General features: G+C 39.8%; 1 protein-coding gene across 1 annotated transcript; it reads right to left on the minus strand. All coding sequences in view use genetic code 11, as the record gives it.

Moving 5' to 3' along the window:
- Positions 1-1,875: 1,875 nt before the first annotated feature.
- EGR_02963 (Small conductance calcium-activated potassium channel protein) lies at positions 1,876-17,986 on the minus strand (the record flags this gene model as incomplete). Its single annotated transcript, XM_024492212.1, has 12 exons — positions 1,876-2,286; positions 4,099-4,200; positions 6,530-6,599; positions 7,548-7,675; positions 8,249-8,359; positions 8,716-8,893; positions 10,766-11,301; positions 12,399-12,490; positions 14,064-14,163; positions 14,516-14,611; positions 16,102-16,288; positions 16,800-17,986. 12 exons carry the CDS (start codon positions 17,984-17,986, stop codon positions 1,876-1,878), a joined length of 3,198 nt encoding a protein of 1,065 aa, XP_024353407.1.
- Positions 17,987-18,349: the final 363 nt, after the last annotated feature.

The following is an 18,349-nucleotide window of genomic DNA, read 5'->3' on the forward strand; positions in this document are numbered from 1 at the left end:
ACATTCCGCCAAAAAAACTTCACCTCCTGTCCCCAGAAATCCAGGTAAAACTCTTGTCATCTAAAAATTTTTACAAGAAAGTTTAGAATAATTTAAAGAGTTGTGCATACACGGAATACCATGTGTGTGAAACAAGGACGCTTATGAAAAATTCCGGCCATAAGTAACAAAATGTCCTTAAAAATAATCTAAGTACCCGAAAATTGGTGAATCATTCCACATTTTAGGGTTAATTCATTTAACGGAGCCAAGGAGACCCAAATTCTCAGGGTTGCTAACAGACTCCACTGAACTCGACACAATATTGTGAAAAGGTGAAATGCAGTGAGAAAAATTACTTCGCCTTAACATTGGCCACTTTCCTGGTAAAAAAAGATTCCATGAAGTATCTTTGGGGCATTATACAAACCCGCTTAATGGCCAACTGGCGTGCTTACGCTCGCTTTTTTCAAAGGACATGTAAAACAGATAAAAACTTTTGAATAGTGGGCGTGTGCTTTCCATTTTTTCCATAAGGCATGCTACTATGGTCTGACATTGCTGTATTCATCAATTTTACGATAAAAGCGACTTCTAAATATAGTTGGGTCTTCCGGTTGATGAAGGCTCCATTGCGCTACGCCCTCGACCGCGGCCCCTATTCGTCGCCGTTCTCTAGGACACTAGAAAAAGTAGTCAGACATACTCCAGCATTGGCTGTCTTCCGCACTAGTCGATTACAAACTTCAGATGTGCTTCATTTGTTCAACCCTACTAATCACATTGACTGCCTCAACTCACAAGCATTGCTTCTCATCTTTCGCCAAATGATGAGGTCCTTTGAATGGTGACCAAGGCCGCTTTTCATTTTTAATGAGCTCTCAAGAGTAAAATACTTATGAACTTTTCATCGGTGGTATTGGAAACACAACGGAGTGCAGGGGACTGCATATTTTATGGCTCTTTCGTGAAAATACTAAAACTCTCCGATACAGTAAAAGTTCCCGCTAACCAATTCACTTTGTCTCTGATTTGACATCAAAACAAAAAATAATTTTGGAGATTGGAATGTTGGGAGAATCCGTTAATTTTAACAGTAAAACGGTGTTGGTTATTAGTTGATTAGCGGTGTAAAACAGAAAAAGATACAGAAATCGCATGCATGCTTTATGTCGAATACTTAAAATCACATATGTGGATACTCTGCCAAATGAATGCACTCAAATCCGATTTAAATAAAATAAACATAACTTCCAGGAGATGTTTTTCCGAAATTTTTCCTTTTTTAAAAAGTTGATGCAATACGTTTACTGCATTTTTAGTTTACCACCGCAGTATTTAGCATCATAGTTCATATTCATGACTCTCTCTTGAGGCTTCTTATAAACTGGCACCACAGAATCCATAAGTCAATTACCTCGGACAGTACTGAATGTAGTCAAATTATTGTTTCAGCATAAAGTGACGATATGTACTACTCGAGAAAGAAACTCCACAAGAAATTATTTCATAGGCAACCTTTTGCGCTAAACAGTCGTCTAAAATCGCGTTACTCATTCTTTCGCCTTTTTGCTTTCTATCTTTTTTCTGGGCCAATCTCCACCTCCCGTATTGCGCCAGGAAAGAGCTCCAATTGTGGAATGATTCGCAGATTTCATTAGTTAAGTAAATTGGACAAAAAAATACTGTCATGCCATACTGACTTCTGTTTCATGTGCATCTGTGCGCGAGGATGAGTGGGCGCATGCGTGTTGTTATTTAGTGTAAGGCCTTTTTAAGTGGGTGTGGTTTTATGTGTCCCTCTGCGGATAAACGTGATACTATGTGGGGTCTTACACCATTCCGCTACGTTCGGTGCACCGCACAGCACTGTATCGCACCGCGCCACTGTCAAGCTTATCGGACGGCGGCGAGGAAGGAGGTGAGGGGCTCGCTAATGGCTCGTTGGACGGGTTCAACGTCAAGGCAATCACGAGCGTAACTGGGCGGTTTGTGGGACTGGGTGGACTCAAAGGAGACGGCCGACTGTGCCGCAGCCTCCAGCCTATCGTTGGTAAGGAGTTGAGCAGCCGAATTGTGAATGACAAGGTCGCTGTCGTCACAGCGGATTGTCGTCGCCCTGGAACCCTGATGATTAAAGATTCGAGAGGAAGTCTGTCGGTAGCGCATGTATGGATTGGTTGTACCTTGATTCGTGCAGCACTCCTCCAAATCCATGCGGTCCTCACTCTTCTGGTTGGAGCAACTCGAATTGCGCGTCTGCATCCGAATGTATTTCAGGATGATCGGCAGTGTGGTGAATTGCTCCTGAAAGTGCACCCATAAAAGCAGCTTTAATTATTTAAAGGCACTAGCAGCCCACTGCTGATTTCATTAGTCATATTTTAACTTGGCACTGTTCAAGTAGAAAACGTTAAAACCAACATCCAAAATCCTTAATAAGCTACACCCATTTCAGCCATTGAAGTATAAATAAACGGGTTTGACACTGAAAGTTACATCGCACTTATCGCTATGCAGGCCATTAAAGCACTTGTAATTAGTTCAACCTCATAAAATTTATTGCTTTATAAACGATTTTCCGGGGGCACTTTTTAATAAATCAAGTTCTCTGGTTTGTTCATGATTGGAATAGGTAAAAGTACCTTAGGAGTTGGAGTTTAGGTGAACCTCAACCTCACTCTTTGTGCCCTGAAAAAACTAAACAAATGTACAATGGGATATTAGTTATGGGTGGTTCGGCCAATTCGTGATAATTTTAGTTCCAATGGTAGGACGGAAAGAATTTGAACAGATTTAGAATAAACAACCTCATAAACTGGTGGCTTAACGAAAGCCAATTTGGTAACCTTTTCAAATGACACACAATAGCATCTTTAAAGGCCCTCCATTGTCCAATAAATGGTTTTAAATTTGCTATTGCTCATATATGCAAACCTACGAAGTGGGAATGAAGTTGGCGCAACAACTAGGTATCTGTGGCTGATTTGTGTGGCGATAGACGCGAATGGGCTGAATGGATATGGAATCACGTAGAAAGATCTTGCATTTACACCAAAATATATAAAACTCTGTTTAATTACAAATTGTTACATAAAATAGACAAAAGAGACGAAAATGAGTGTGTGTGTGTGTGTGTGTGTGTGTGTATATGTGTGTGTATATGTGTGTGTAATCATGACCTATGATAGAATAACTTGGGTGTGAACCTACTGCAGCTGAGGCTGTAATCACAGCCCATGATGCACGTTTCAGGTGAAATCCATGAAAAATTATTTAGAAGGTAAATATTGCAAAATCAAAGCAAAGAAGCCGGCTATGACTTCACGCGGATGTGGGAAAATTCGGTTAGTACTAAGGTTGAGATTTGTTCAGGCACAGCCATATGGTGTTGCTCCTTGATTTTCTCCTTATAGCTATCAAGTGAACAAATTATCGGTAAATTAGACCGTAAATCCAGGCATTTAGGGGAACAAAAGGAGCGCATTTCCCTGGCTTGTGCTTGTAGGTTCTAAGCGAAGTTCGCATTAGTTAAAATAAAATACAAAAATTTAAGATAACTTGTACACTTCTGTTAATCAGGTCCTGGTAGCTAGTGACCCTGCAAGAACGCTTACCTTTACCTCCCTGACCGTGCAATACGAGGACCAATCGCTTGACACTGGACCGACAAGGGTGATGAAGTCAAAGATTAGGGTGAAAAGTTAATAGGTGGTTTTCATAGCAAAATGCATGCATCTTCCCGTGTGTGACACTACTAGTGACATTGCATCTGGACTATTTTTGAACCTTCCGGACAAATCGGCGATTTTTGGGGAAGCAGACTAGGGTGGGTATGTCAATAAGCATAAAATTTAGGTGAAGACTGACCTTAAACGTTGAGCCGTTGAAGTCAACGCGAATGAACAAATATTTATGGTTTAGTGGGTATATGTTTTCAAGTTCAATTTGATGCAGAGCACAGTCCATTAGTTCACATATATTTTGAGCTATTTGGAGACTAATAACAGTTTAATAGCTTGTATCGAGTGCACTGCAAAAAAAACTTTGATAATTGCCATTAGTGACCAGAATGACGGGCCAATATGAGGTTTTATGGCGATCAACAAACGCACTTACCTGAATACGCACCAAAGATTCCTCGATCGCTTCCAAACGAATTTGGAGTCGCGTGTGTTGAATTCGCATCTCCGATACAGTATCGTTTATTATAGATTGGGTCTGCAGACGTGAAAAAAAGGAGGGTACACCAAATGATAGCTTCAATAATAGGCATGCTAATACAACATTTGAACGGAATTTTTCGTATTCAGGTGATGGTGGGCAGATAAATACCGATACTGGAGACAACATTTAGGGCATTGGTGAAACTGGGACAAAACCATTAACGCCTCTAATAATAAATGATTGAGTTGAGCAGAGATTAAGGTAGGTATTCCAGCTGAGGATAATGGCAGACAAATAAAAACAGATGGTTTTGAACGTTTTTTAACATAAAACAAACTAAAATGACTTTCGAATTCGTCACGAAACAGAAGGGAATTGGGATGTCTGGCAGAAATGTTCTGGGAGGAACTACATCTGAATTAGCATAGCAAGTACAAAATATAGATGTGTCGTTACAACTCCTTGGATGGCTTTAAATCCGAAAAAACACCTCTTTTGTGCACGGGACAGTATACCATGGTCACATCGGCAATCAAATGAGCGAACACAGAGAAAGCATATTTCGGCGAAAAGTGGGAACAATAAGTTGATAAACAAAATAACTTTTTTTGCTTAGAGATATTCCCACTTAAAAATTTCATTTTCATCTGCTATGTTTATCGAAATGCCAGAATTGAAGGTGTGATCAAACCTACGAATTTTTCCAACGGTGACTCCAGCCCCTATCTCATTCCTTGGTTGGCTTCAAAAGATAATGTATTGAAAGGGTTCCATTCTTTTGTACGTTCAAGATGTGTGTAAAACTTATTTAGAATGCGGGCGAACTTATTATCTACTCAAGTGCCATTTCGAAACAGCAGTTGAGTCACTGTCCTTTCAACGAGCTTCACTTTACTCTTGGTTTTCCAACATACCGACACCAGGCTTGAAATCTCAATCTCGTTTTCACACTGAATTTTACGATACGTGAAGATTATCCGTTGATACAAGGTTTGGACTGAGCTTCGTCATAATCTTATCACAAGTAAGTTGTAGTCAGAACTTCCAGAAAGGATTTTGAGTAATATGACAAAGCCAAAAGACGTTATTGGTTCTGTGTTCCTTTCCTAATTAACTTGGCCTACCATGCTCGAGATTTCCCAATCAGATTTACAAGCACTTTCGAGTAATCACTTCAGATCGCTGATGCTGCATGCATGTAAAATCTGTAAATCTTATTTCCATCAGAGGAATTGTACACGTTCAATTACCAGTGGCAACTGATTAAACACAATAAACTATTTGGATTACTGCTACAATTTGGTACGATTCGCAAACCACCAGTTTCTCACATTCATTGGGCCATGTATTTACAGGAGGTAAGCTTGTTTCTTCCTTTGAAAGACTTTATAAGACTCAGATGCCCTACTAGGCTTCGAAAAAGAATTCGTAGCACTTGGCAATATAGATTACCGCACAATTTCAGTGATAGTTTACATCTGTAAATAACAATTCATAATTTATGTTTACATATTGTGAAGTATCTTGCAAAAAGTCAGTAGAGGATGAAGATAAATAGTAACCTAGTTTGTTTTGAGAAGCGTGATTAGGTAACGATGTAGGTGAACCGAGATTAATAAGAGCTAAGGTATTTTACAAGGCTACTCCAAAACACCAAGTGTAAAGGGGAGAAGATGTAAAACACTACATGTCACATTGTCATTGAGATGTTTTTTGGTGGCTTCTCATTAACTTGTAGAAAAATTGGATGATAACAATTGTTCTTGAAATGTTTACCACGTTTATAGATGTCATTTGTAAAGCTGCTAGACACCTTGCCAGCGTATAGCCAAGGCAATACTTTAAAAATCTTCAGGCATCATTCAAGCTTATCATAATAATATCCACCAATATATACGATTACTTTCAAAACGATATTCGTTTGCATTGTTTTACTTAATGCATGGTAAATTAATGAGACATAGAGATCAATGTGAATGAAACTGGACGAAGATAAGGCTGTATTAAATAATTCGAGTTAATAATTAAGTCGTAATGTGCTAAGGGAATAAGTCATCTGAGGACTTAGTGTCTTGATCAGGATCAAATCAGCTCAATTAAGGCGGTTGAGAATATCTCCTGAATAAAAATAGAGGAGTTTCTCCCAATTTTGCCCTCAGACATATAACAAATTGAGAGAACTTTCGGCCTTTCTCTTATTCAGAAGGAAAATGTTACAAAACGGCGTATTTTTTAAACTTTTTGCAGGAGCTGTTGACAGTGCACGATGTCTAGTGGCTCACTTGTCATGGAGCCATCGTCAGTTGGGGAAATTGTCCCATTCATGCTGTGCTGGTGGTTGGTACTGGGGTCTGTGCGTAAACAGTAAAGCAGCGTTACTTACCTTGGCCAAATCAATCAAAGTGTTTGCATTATCCTGTAGCTTCCTCTGTTCTAACTTCACATGTCGGAGACTGGAAGAAACAAAATCCATAACACACGGTCCTCTTGGGCTATTACACCCTTGTCCATTTAAAAATATAAGATGTCATCAAACTAGTTGGTAGGTATTTGGATTGTGTAAGTAAAGAAATCCAGGAAATGGTTCATGCTACAACGGTGGAGAAATCACGACGGCAGTGAGGGCGAATAAGTTGACAGAACTGGTGAATTTCGCACGTACTGAACATATTTTGTATTGTACACTGCCAATTTTTACAAATATCAATCAGTGGCAATCCAGAAATTAAGATACTCGATGAGCACTTCCCAGGCATTGTGAGTGAGGTACCATTTAGGTCAATTTCGTGACTATTTAAACGCATTTAAGTGAAGAAAGAAAATATGTTGTTAGTATTCTAGCGATGGAAAATATAGAGCCACCCGATATTTATAAATACTGCTTCTTCAAGGTAATGTTTAACGGGATACTAATGTAGTCATACTTATTTTTTTTCGAGTAGTATCAATCTGCCGACTATATGCTGTTTGTTCTCCCATTGAATGAAGAATGTAAGAGGATGTGGATATGAGATTTGCTGAATCGATGGTAAACAGCTTCGTGCTCATCAGCAGTTAAGCTTGTGTCCATACTACCACCACTTAGGCATTCCTACACAAACTGAATCGCCGATGGGAAATACGGTGAGCATGACTTACTAACTTTCGTGATGCTCTTATGAAAAGCAAATAGTGATTAATTCTTAGTTTTTAGCCAAAATGCCAGTAGTCAAAATGGTCTTTCGCACATTAGATGAGGATTTCGCCTGGCAACCCACAGTGGAGTAGCTTGTTGATTGACAAAAGGAAATGCAAAAGCCGGTTCTCTTTAACAACTTTCCCTTTTGCTTGAACACCGCTTAGTTATGGGAGGCATGAGTGGACACGAACCACAGTCTAGTGTACACGTCCAGTCCACGTACCCATGTATCGCGCGGAGAAATTTTCGTTGGTGTTTCCTGATTGTAGAAGCGTTGAGCTTTTTCACCAATTTGGTGTACTTGTAGATCAACCAGGTCTCTCGCAGGACATTTGCTGCATAATACTTCATCTGAAACGATGTTTTGAAATATACGTGAAGTGGTAAGACTGAGTCTACCCCACGAACTAAAACACTTTTGACCAAAAATCATCACACCCAGAATCTTCGACACCACTACAGCAATAAATGGTATTTTTTACAATAAACAAATTCTGCAATTTAGTTTTTAAGAAGACTAGTAAATTCACCGACCAAAAACGCATAACGCAATAAATTCCCAGAATATCCACTTTGAATGGAACAACAAGTGGACAATCAGATGGACATAAACGTCCAAACAGACGACAAGTTTTGATAAGAGTTAGGGGATGCTGGTCTCTTTCGTCATTGACTTTCTCTGTAGTTCGACTTGTACATAAGAAGCAAAATCAGTTATCTAAGGGGTGATTAAGGGAAAACAGGTGATTGTGAGAGGGAACTGTAATAAAAACTTTACAAAATTTGAGAAAAAGTACCAACATCTGTGTATAGGCAACAGTGAATTTAAAAACCTACACATCCTTCTTCTGAAGAGGGAAACGTTAAAGGTAGTGGTCAAGGCAAAGTATAGGAAAAATCTAGAAAGGGGTGTAAACGGCTGACCTGCTTCGTAAGTGTACTTTCCATCATGAAGTGAATAACGTGTTTTTCCGCCCTGGAGAGTTCCAGTCGTTTAGCAAATACGGCCACAACAAGCGCAGTGCAGAGTGAACCCTGTGAAAAACATGGGAGAACTAAATTTAGAATCATGAGAGCGATTTAGCGAAACAACACGTTTTTTGACACTCGTCCAAAAACTCTCGCTGAGACTTCTCAAATTTGCAACAATTTTACGTGCCTACTTTGGTGCACTGGGCAGGCACACACTAAATTGGGTAACATGAGATGTCTTGTTTTTTTCTTATTTTAACTAAATAATGTGTTTTAAACTACAGGATCTATTAGAAGATGAAAACAGGCAGTCTGCAGGGGCTTCAAGTTCCTACAATTAGACGGTGTCAATAATTACTCCCTGCGTCAACATCTCCGCTCTCCGCTTAAAGCTAATCAGAGGCACGGTAGGAACTTACCAAAACTCCCGCAACAATAGAAATCGCGCGACCACAATAGGTATTTGCAACAACGTCTCCGTAGCCTATGCTCAGAAAAGTCACGGCGACGAGCCACATGGAATTGAAGAGATTTCCAAAGACCGGATCTTGAACGCTGAGAAGGAAATAGGGCAGTAAGAAGGGAACGCCAAGATACCTGTGGCAGTATCAATGATTGGTGGTACTTGCATCACTGAACAATCTTATAGTTTAGCTCCACAAAGCTGCAGTGGGCATAACAAGAAAGTTAGTAAGAGTTATTCAATGCTTAAAGGTGAAAGCCCTTTAAAGCAGATACAAAGGCACACTAGGCACAAAGGTTATATGGACAGGCATTAGCAATGTTTGGCAGACATATTCATTTCCACGAGCCCTTGGTTGCTTTGTCTACAAAAATGAACAATTTGTAGACGCTTCATTATAAACTAGAATTACTCCCTTAAGGGAATCACTACGAATAAATTCATCGAAGCAACAAAAACGGTGAGAGAATCCTAGGTAGCATTATTTATGCCACACAAAGGTTCTCCTTTGGTTAAAGGCGAATTTTTTCGTGCACAGGCTTATGTCTCTTAGATAGGTTCAAAATGTTTTCATCTTATATTAGCGTAGAATACACTGGCATTCCATAAACAAATAAGTGCTCAGTTGAGTCCAACCGTTCCGCTATTCTAAGTAAGCAGTTTTGTCTTCTCAATAATTTTAATGTTAAATAATACTTACACATGGTCAATAATTTAATTTTCTAAAGAAAAAACGGTAGACGGAGGCAACGCGCATTCTCTTTCATAAGGTTTTTAAAAATAGCATTCTATTTTTCATGATTTTGGTATGTGAAATGTATGCATTGGAAGAAGGGAATTTCGCTGACAGGTGATACCAGTACCTTAAGAATGGGCGCGAGTCAAGGTCTGTTTAGTATGGTTTTGCTTGGTACCTAATCTAATTGTAGCCAATTAAGTGACGGTTTCATCTTCTTGATATTAGTCCTTGTTACGGCTAAATTGGGGTGACTTTGAAGTGTTAATCACACAACGTAGAGCATTGCTGTTCACTTAACGCCGTGTGCTGAGAATTTGAATGGAAAGAAATTGTGCAAATTTGTTGTCTCAATCCTGAACAGTCGAGGGTACTGGACAGAGCAAATCGCCTCTGAAATATCACAATTAAGTTTTCGTGGACTGGTTGACGCTGCGGCTAAGAAAGTACCCACGATATATGGTATTGGCACACCATCACTTTGAATTGTCAGGTTGCGCTTTGCACCATCATCATCATACACACGTCACTTGCATGAAATGATTTAAAAAGTGATTAGAAAACCTCATGACTATTTGGAAAGGGTCCCTTTATTATAATACGCATAGAACTGATTGGACCTCTTTTATAAGAAAGTTAGCTTAAATTGAACACTTGCATGAGTGGAGAATTGAAAGACCTAATCGGATATCCATGTTCCTTTTAGGTCTCGCATTTTATAACGAGCATTTTGAGGCTTAGTGATGCCAACGTTAGAGACGGTGGACCGCTTCAATGTAGATTGCCGATGTAATCGTACTGCTTCATTGCAACACAATTAACCAAACCGCATACACCTTTTTGCGGAATGGAGTTCTAAAACACAGTTTATCAGAAAGCTACAAACATACTTCCATTTCCTCTCATAAGGTAGATTTTCGTAAGTTAAAGTTTAGGTGTGTTGAGAAAGCACTCTTGGATTGTACAATTGCTCTTTACGTGGTTTTAACATCACAACAATCCGATGGGTATCCCAAAACGTTACAGGTAATATTCGAAAAGCAGATTATTTGCAAGACTTGACTGACATACATCCCTAAGGAATTTGGGCCGAAACGTCGCTCCGAAAGGAATCAAAAACTGATACACTGTAAGAAAGTGGAGTGTGAAATTTGATCTGCCAATAATTTGCGGCTGAATAAATTGTGCAGGGGTGGTTTGATTGGTTAGAAAAAGGGGGGACATGAGTGTCAACATATGTACATGCGTAGTTGTAACAAGAAATGTTTACCGTTCACAAGCTCTTAGCATCCACGCAAGAACAGCCCAAAACCCAAGGATGAAAGCGACGAGCACGGTGCCAGGACAGATGGTCATAAATGTCTTGAAGACAAACTGTGTGGTGAAATCCACCTTGTTCATGGCCCCAATACTGCGCGAGCCCGTGTCGGTAAAGAGTTTCGAATGTAGCACTACTACGCGGAAGATGAGATAGAGGCGGAGGAACATGGGGAGGGAGAGGATGATGTCGATGGAGACCACTTTGTTAGAGGGAAAGATAACGTGCGGACTTCCCGAGATAGCGCTGACCCGGGGTACAGAGGCCCCAGAGGTGAGAAGACTGGGATCCAAGGTGCCGTTCTTGCAGTGAGCGCAGGATAAGAGAATGTTGCTCCCAAAGAGGTAATAGGAGGAGGGCCAGCTGAAGGTGAAATTGCCTGGCACTGGGTGGATTGCGCACACGAGGATCTCTATGACCAACTTCGCCACCCTTGAGCGATCCCATGCTATTTGCCAGTCCTCTATGCAGTCGTCGAAGGAGAGTATCTGCAAAATTTATCACAGTATCAACTACGATTAATGTCACACAGTCCATTGAATCCAAATATTTTCTCAACAACTAAGCAAATTTACTTTGTCCAACCTCTTCAGGTGACTTTCATGTTCATTGGGACTAATGTTGCAAACTACTAGCTTAATACAAACAAAGGAAAGCATTTGCAAATTAGTGAGCTTAGTTGTCGCCAGTCACCATCCCCATGACATTGCATGGAACCGACAATTTTTTGATTTGCATATCATCGTGTTACTCCATTTGATCCATTTTGAAATCGGTGGTAAGAATCCGCAAGGTGTTTTACTTAACGTAGCTATTTATCATTGGTTTTAAAAATTCAAAACTTACTGTTGCGGACTAATTCCTGCATATTTCACCCCTTCAATGGCAGAAACTAAACAAATAATAAATTTACAAATTTAGTTGCCCTTTGATTTCTACAATGTTACCCCAACTCAGATCAAGTGATAAACTAAGTAAACATACCCTAATATACTCGACGAATTGTCTACACATAAAAGCATGACTTAGGTAACTGGCTGGTCAGAAATAATTGGTAGGTCAAGTTTCTTGAAATGTTTTTGGAGTACAGATTTGCATAATTTTCATTTGTTCAGTGCATTGTCTCTGATATACCTAAAGCTGTTGTAATCATCGAAGTTGCGCCAAATTTCACTTATTTCTCTAGAGTATGAAAATGGGCCACGAAATAGCACCCACCTCGAAAACAGAAATTTGGAGTCCCTCAAAAAAGTGATGCAAAGCATCACTTGTTTCCACCAGTAAAATAAACCAATTTATTGGTTGACGTTCTGCTTGTCTGAGTCAATTGCGCAGATCTAAATAACGTTGCTGCAATACTCATAGAATGAATAGTCATCATGATTCCATCAAAAAATCAAACCTATTTCTTGCCAAATTCGCTAACACAAATGGAGGTCTGTTATAAGGAAGAGGTCTAACAGTAAGGGTAAAGATGGGACTGGATAATACAGTCACTAACAAATGACAAAGTAACCGTCTGGGCCTACGATTTATCTATACATCTTTTCAGCACAGTCAGACGAACAGGGAAAGTATTTCCTACCAGTACAACCGCGTCATTATTAACGATACCGTCTTTGGCAAGGAAGCTCACGGCTTTGTTAGATGTTTTCGTCGGCTTGGTTTGACTTGAGTCTAGTTATCAATGTTCAAAAGTGGTATTTGTGGACATTGTTATGTCATTTTCCATTTTTACTCCTTTTGTCGAAGATGAGGCTCATGAATGGCAGTATAGGAATTTTCATGTGTGGTACCAGCGCCCGCTATATTCCAAACCAGTTGCTGTTGCGCGTGCAGCTTAATATGGGCATAATCAGTATGATGCCTTTCATCATTCACTATCTTTGGAAGTGGTAGAAGGTAGAAGTGGACTCCGTCACATCATATTTTGGAGATTTCAGTATCAAAGCAAATGCATGTGGTCATTTTGTCCGACAAAACAACTTTTACAAATGTTTATGTATGTCCTCATTTATGGCTCGTCATTTACTGGCTCTTGTGATCTTATGGATACGCAATTGTAACTCATAATTATAGTAGAAGCCTCAATTTTCAACGACTCCAATAGACGTAATTTCTCTATTTTTATCTTCTTAAATCCTACCCGTTTTACAACAACAAACATAACTAGGGGAATGTTTCACGTTTTTTAGTTGGGTTTTGGCAAAAGTATATCAAATACCCCTAAAAAATACGGGTTAATGAATAGAACTGGAGTGTGGTTTTGAAAAGCCGCATTTTTAGTACCGCAAAATGATCAACTCAACCAAATAATGAATCATTTGCTGTGTGTCGTCCTTTCGAATGTTCTTCTGTATTTTAGGTGTAATTTCTGAATTCTACATGCAAAACTTACTAATAATTCCAAATAAGTGGCAATGCCTACAATATCAGCGTGTGAGACGCTTGTCGCAAGAAAGTGTGGTACATTCTCCGGGTTCCGTAGACAAAAATAAAGCGATAATATGCTGTGAAAACCACCTTTGGAATCCAAAATTAAACCCAGAAATACGGAGTGCTAAATAAGTCTCTTTTCTAGTTTTGCGTATTTTAGATTAACCACCTGAGTCTAGGAAATGAAAATAAACTCCTGGACTTTTTTTCTGGACTCGAAAACTTCCATACTAAGCTAAATCAGTGTCATGACGTATTCTCCAGTTGCATTGGATAGAGGTTTTTAAGCAGACGCAAATATTTTTTTCGGCTGGTGCATTAAAATTGCATAAGATTGCAGCAGAAGCAAATATTTGCAAAGTGCCCCACACGTGGATAAATTTACCTTCCGATTAAGTAAGACCAAGTGACATGCAGACAAAAGAGTCCATACGCAAATGAAAATATTGTGGGGGTGAAATTGTACATTCCTCACTGTCCTTCATGTTTTTTTTCAAAAAAATGGAATTTCTTTGTCAATAGGCTTTTTACATATCCGCATCGCGGATGACTTACAAGTTTAAACACCAGATCGAAGGCAATAAGCTTTGAGGCAAAATTTATTGTAAGTTCTATCAATTTAATGGATTGAGTGTGTTGTTACTTCTTATCTAACGGTTCAATCCAGAGGGGGTTACTTTCGTCCCACCGTTAAATCAGACGAGCTTGTCGTGGCTTAAGAAAATAAGGTAGTACAGTGTTTGAACATAAAAAATTTGTTAGTGCAACTTTTAACCGGTGATACATTTTACCAGTTTTCTTATCTCAAGCCCACCGAAACTGCTCTGACATCCAGATGCAGAATCCGTGGCGTGATTCATCCGCCATAAACGACTTGGACCCGCGTACCGCGCTCGCGGATATGCCTCGGCAACCTATGGGAATCACCATCCCAAAACAAGTCATCGGCTAAACTTATTGCCTTTTTGAGGCCAATTTGATGAATTGCACACTTTGGGAATTCCATATTAAAAGCAACCTCTAATAACGAATATTTTTAAAAATCCCTTGTTTATATTACCTCCTGGTGCTGCTGCTAACAGGAAAAATATGTAATTCATTTGAACGATGCATGATAAAAAATCGGACTTAATTCACTCAAATAACATTGTCATATTTTTGACATAGTTAATAAGGGGCAGTAAATTTTTTAGTATAACATAGCCAGAATCCTTTTTTAAATGAAACAAACAGGTTGAACGTAATGGTGTCTTAAATATTTCTTACCCTAACAACAATAATGTGGTAGAGGACGATAAGTCCGATTAGGGCCAGCGTTGAGCATGTTATCAGCGACTTCAGCATTAGCGACCAAATGGAGTCCTTAAAGCAAAACAAGAGGCAAATGAGATCGTGTACAAAAAAATCTAAACAGAGGACTTAATTTTGTAATTTAGCTTCTATCCCAATTAGAGTTCTGGTTTCATTTCAGTAGAACTGACAAAAAGTATTAGCAGCTACTCAGGAGCAGGTCAAAGAAAAATCGGGCAAATTGAAGTGATTATTAGAGGAGATTCAAGGCGAGTAATGCTACGCTCATGTGCTCAAAGAAAAAGCCGAAACCTAAGCTCTACTATAGTTTTTCCGGGTCTTCATTTGCTTCGAGCAACCTCTCGCTACAACATGAATCAATTGGGACTAACGTCACCTTGTAACCAAGGCCTTTTTTGATTTAAACATTCTTCTATTTAAGTACTGCGCTTGAGCTTAGTTAGCTTCAACAAGCTTTTTCTTAAAAAAAGTACGACTTCTACCTGTCTGCTCACTTGCGCCGACATGTGTTGCGGGAATCACCGGTTCGGTCACTATTAATGAATAAGCTATTTAAATAGCGCAAATTTATTCACTTCAAGTAGCTACTTGATTTGTAGCAAGAGCAAAAAGTTGTTTCGAATCTTATTTATTCCGAACATTTTCATTAATAGGTTAATAATTTTGTACACTTTAAAAACAACTTTGAACATTCCGGCTTTTGGCCTTTTTTGGTCAAAATTAGGTGACGCATGACTGCTTCATTTCATTTTTCCCAAACACATAACTTACTCTGCCCACAAAATTTCCCGTTACTTTGTGCTTTTACATAGCGTATGTTGACAGTCATTTGAAAAATCAAGGGAGGAAGCTATACTGGCCCGTGGCATTTGTGCTCTCATCCTTTTCTCCAACGCCACAAAAAATTAAAAGTGGACCTGTCTTTTGAGCAGCGTGAATATGCTAAAAAGCACTAAAACGCTTGTAGCCGTGACGTCAGATTTTTTGGCGTGCAAAGGCGGTTAATGGCCTAAACGAAGCCATTTTGCTGTTAAGAAACATTTGTCGAGGCTTTAACTTTATTAGTATGATTGAAAACAAAACGAAAATTCCGGCTTCATTTACAAACCGTTTGAGGACCTGGCTGGACACTTTTCACAGCATGCAAAGCCTACATCACTTAAGAACTCCTGCCTCCAAGAAGTCATTTCATTCCTATAATTGCGATCAGAATGCTTTCATCAATGAATTGACTCTGAGCGCAAAACACCAGTGGAGTTTTCCTATGCTGATCCTTTAAATCGCTCATTTTATTTATTTACACATCGACGTAACACTTTTGCGTGGTTACGTTTTGTGAAATACATACTCACCATGAAGAAAAAATGTTGAAAGAAGAAATGTAAATTTTGCTGCAGTTGAATATGCATGCATAAAAAAACAATCCCTACCTTTGAAATATTATTCAGTGATGAGATTTGCGTCTAATTTGGATAAAATTTTGCGAAGCAACTCCAGCATGCTAGGAAAATTGATTTGGCATAAGCGTTAGCATTGCTTACCTTGGTGACAACTTGACCTGAGGTGAGCTCATTTTCCACAATCATGAGGAGTATTCCCAACACCGCAAAGGCAAGAGAGTAGTCGGACACCACACTCCGATGCTGAAACATCCGCCTCCGTCGACCGAGTCGATAACCAACATTATGAAATGTGGAGTTGCTTTGATGGCGCGCCATTGCTCTCATACTACGAAGGCATATTTTACGAATGTTTTTAACGTAAAAGTAGCGTTTTAGTACCGTCTAGAGACCTAGTAATCGTTTTTTAATCATAATAGTAGATTGTCTCATTTGTCTAAAACCGAATAAGTTGTACACAAATCGCTTTAAAATGCTAACACAAAAGTAACTCCTATTTTATTAATGTTGTATAAGGAGCTATAAGTAGCCAGGATACACTTTCTACTCATCAGTTATTTTAAAATAATATGAGATTCATTAAGTAAATTTTGGACCGGAAAATAGGGAATATGGCTCTCGGTGCACAAAGCAGAATTATGGTGCATTTTCACGGGTCACAGTCACGGTCTTTAAATGATGTTGACGATTCACTGTGCTTCAGAGGCCGGGAAAATTTAATGGTTTAAGGATAAATTAACTTCCCAAAGGGGTATTTTTATTCGTTTGCTATTAGTATCACACGAATACATCCGTGACAACTTTTTAAAATCAAAGATAAAAGAAATATTTAGACCTACCGGCGCTGCCTCAGTGCAAACATGGGTTCCAAACAGGGGCCGTCATCATCACTTGACTTCCTCTCCGATGTCCGATGGGACACCTGGGGTTTCAGAATTGACGTTGGGACCACCTCTGAAGATTTTGTGAGTTGTTTTATCTTAGCTACATCCATCGAGGAGGCAACAGAGGTTAAATAGGGCGAAGGGCTTCTCTTCCTCCAGGACAGCTGACTTTTATTTGTACACGTGCAAGGAGTTCTGTGCAGGCACAAATTGTTGGGATAAGATTCGTGAATGTTGCAAAGGGAGGTGTTGTAAAGTTCGTCGTCTCCCAGCCACCCTTGTTTATCCGTCTCCACATCATGCGTGGGGGAGAGTTGAACTGACCGCCATTGATTGCAATTCGAAAAAGTTTTTTGTCTTCGAGCACGAAGTCGTGCTGCGTTCGCTGCTGCTATATTGGCGGCATTGTGGTTAACGAGGATGGTTTTTACAGGATTTCTTGAACCGCGTGTCAAGTAGACAGTCACCTGGGCACCACGATCTGTGTTACCTCCATTAGTACTTTTGGTGTCACTACCAGATTGAGACTCCACCATGGTCAACGATCTATCCCGCACTAGTTTACCTTCTATAGTACTCTGTGGGTTTTCGACTGACTGAGTGCGCCAGCTATTACGAAACTTTTGTGCCTTTTGACAGTAATAGGGACGTTTGGGTCGAGCCATATCAGTGGAGGCTATAAGCGTATCATCCTCTTGGTCCTCTCCGGTCTCCTGTTCCACTGAATTTATAGAAGAGGAGTTTAAATTGATAAATTCTTCTGTATCACCAGTACCTGACAGCTTGCAATTTTTGATCCCCAATAATGTCTCTTGGGCAATACTGCCTCCATAATTAGAGTTTCGATTGATGAGAGCGGGCTGTTTGCCTGTCATTGGGACGCAGGCCGATTCTTCCCACTTGGGTGGACCACTTCGGGAGTAGTCGTCGTCCTGAGAATGGATGTTGCAGCTGCTGTCAAAACTGCTGGCCCACGTGATGGGCTTGAGAGAAGTTGGCACCTCTTCTTGTGAGGAGTGTGCCTTATTCGTCTTCTTGCGCATGTTGGCAATGAGGCGAGGCCGGGTGCTGGCTGCCAATAGGGCCACAGCCCCACGAGTATCGAGGTTCGCGACGATGGCCGGAGGGAACGCAGAACACATCTCCTGTTTTTCACGGTCATGCTTAATACCTTTGACGCTACGAAGTTGAGAGAATCCTGAAAAGTGCAGTATTTATCCGAAAAGTTTATTGTGCAACCTTTTAAAATAACTCCGCAAAAGTGGTCGTTTTCACTAATGGGATGAGTGGAGTAGCAATACGATTAATCTCGTTGTCAAAAAAGGGTTTCCATCCATGCTTCAATGCTATTTAAATGACGTCCGGACTAATTCACGATCCCTTCGTAATGAATGATAATCGTGGACAGAGGATCATTTCATCCCGATTGAGTATAAAGCCTAGGCAATTTATAAGATCCGATGCAGGTATTACCCATACTGACCATTCACCCATATTTAGCAAAT

The sequence above is a fragment of the Echinococcus granulosus genome (assembly GCF_000524195.1).
Source record: "Echinococcus granulosus chromosome Unknown EG_S00014, whole genome shotgun sequence".
Taxonomy (NCBI): domain Eukaryota; kingdom Metazoa; phylum Platyhelminthes; class Cestoda; order Cyclophyllidea; family Taeniidae; genus Echinococcus; species Echinococcus granulosus.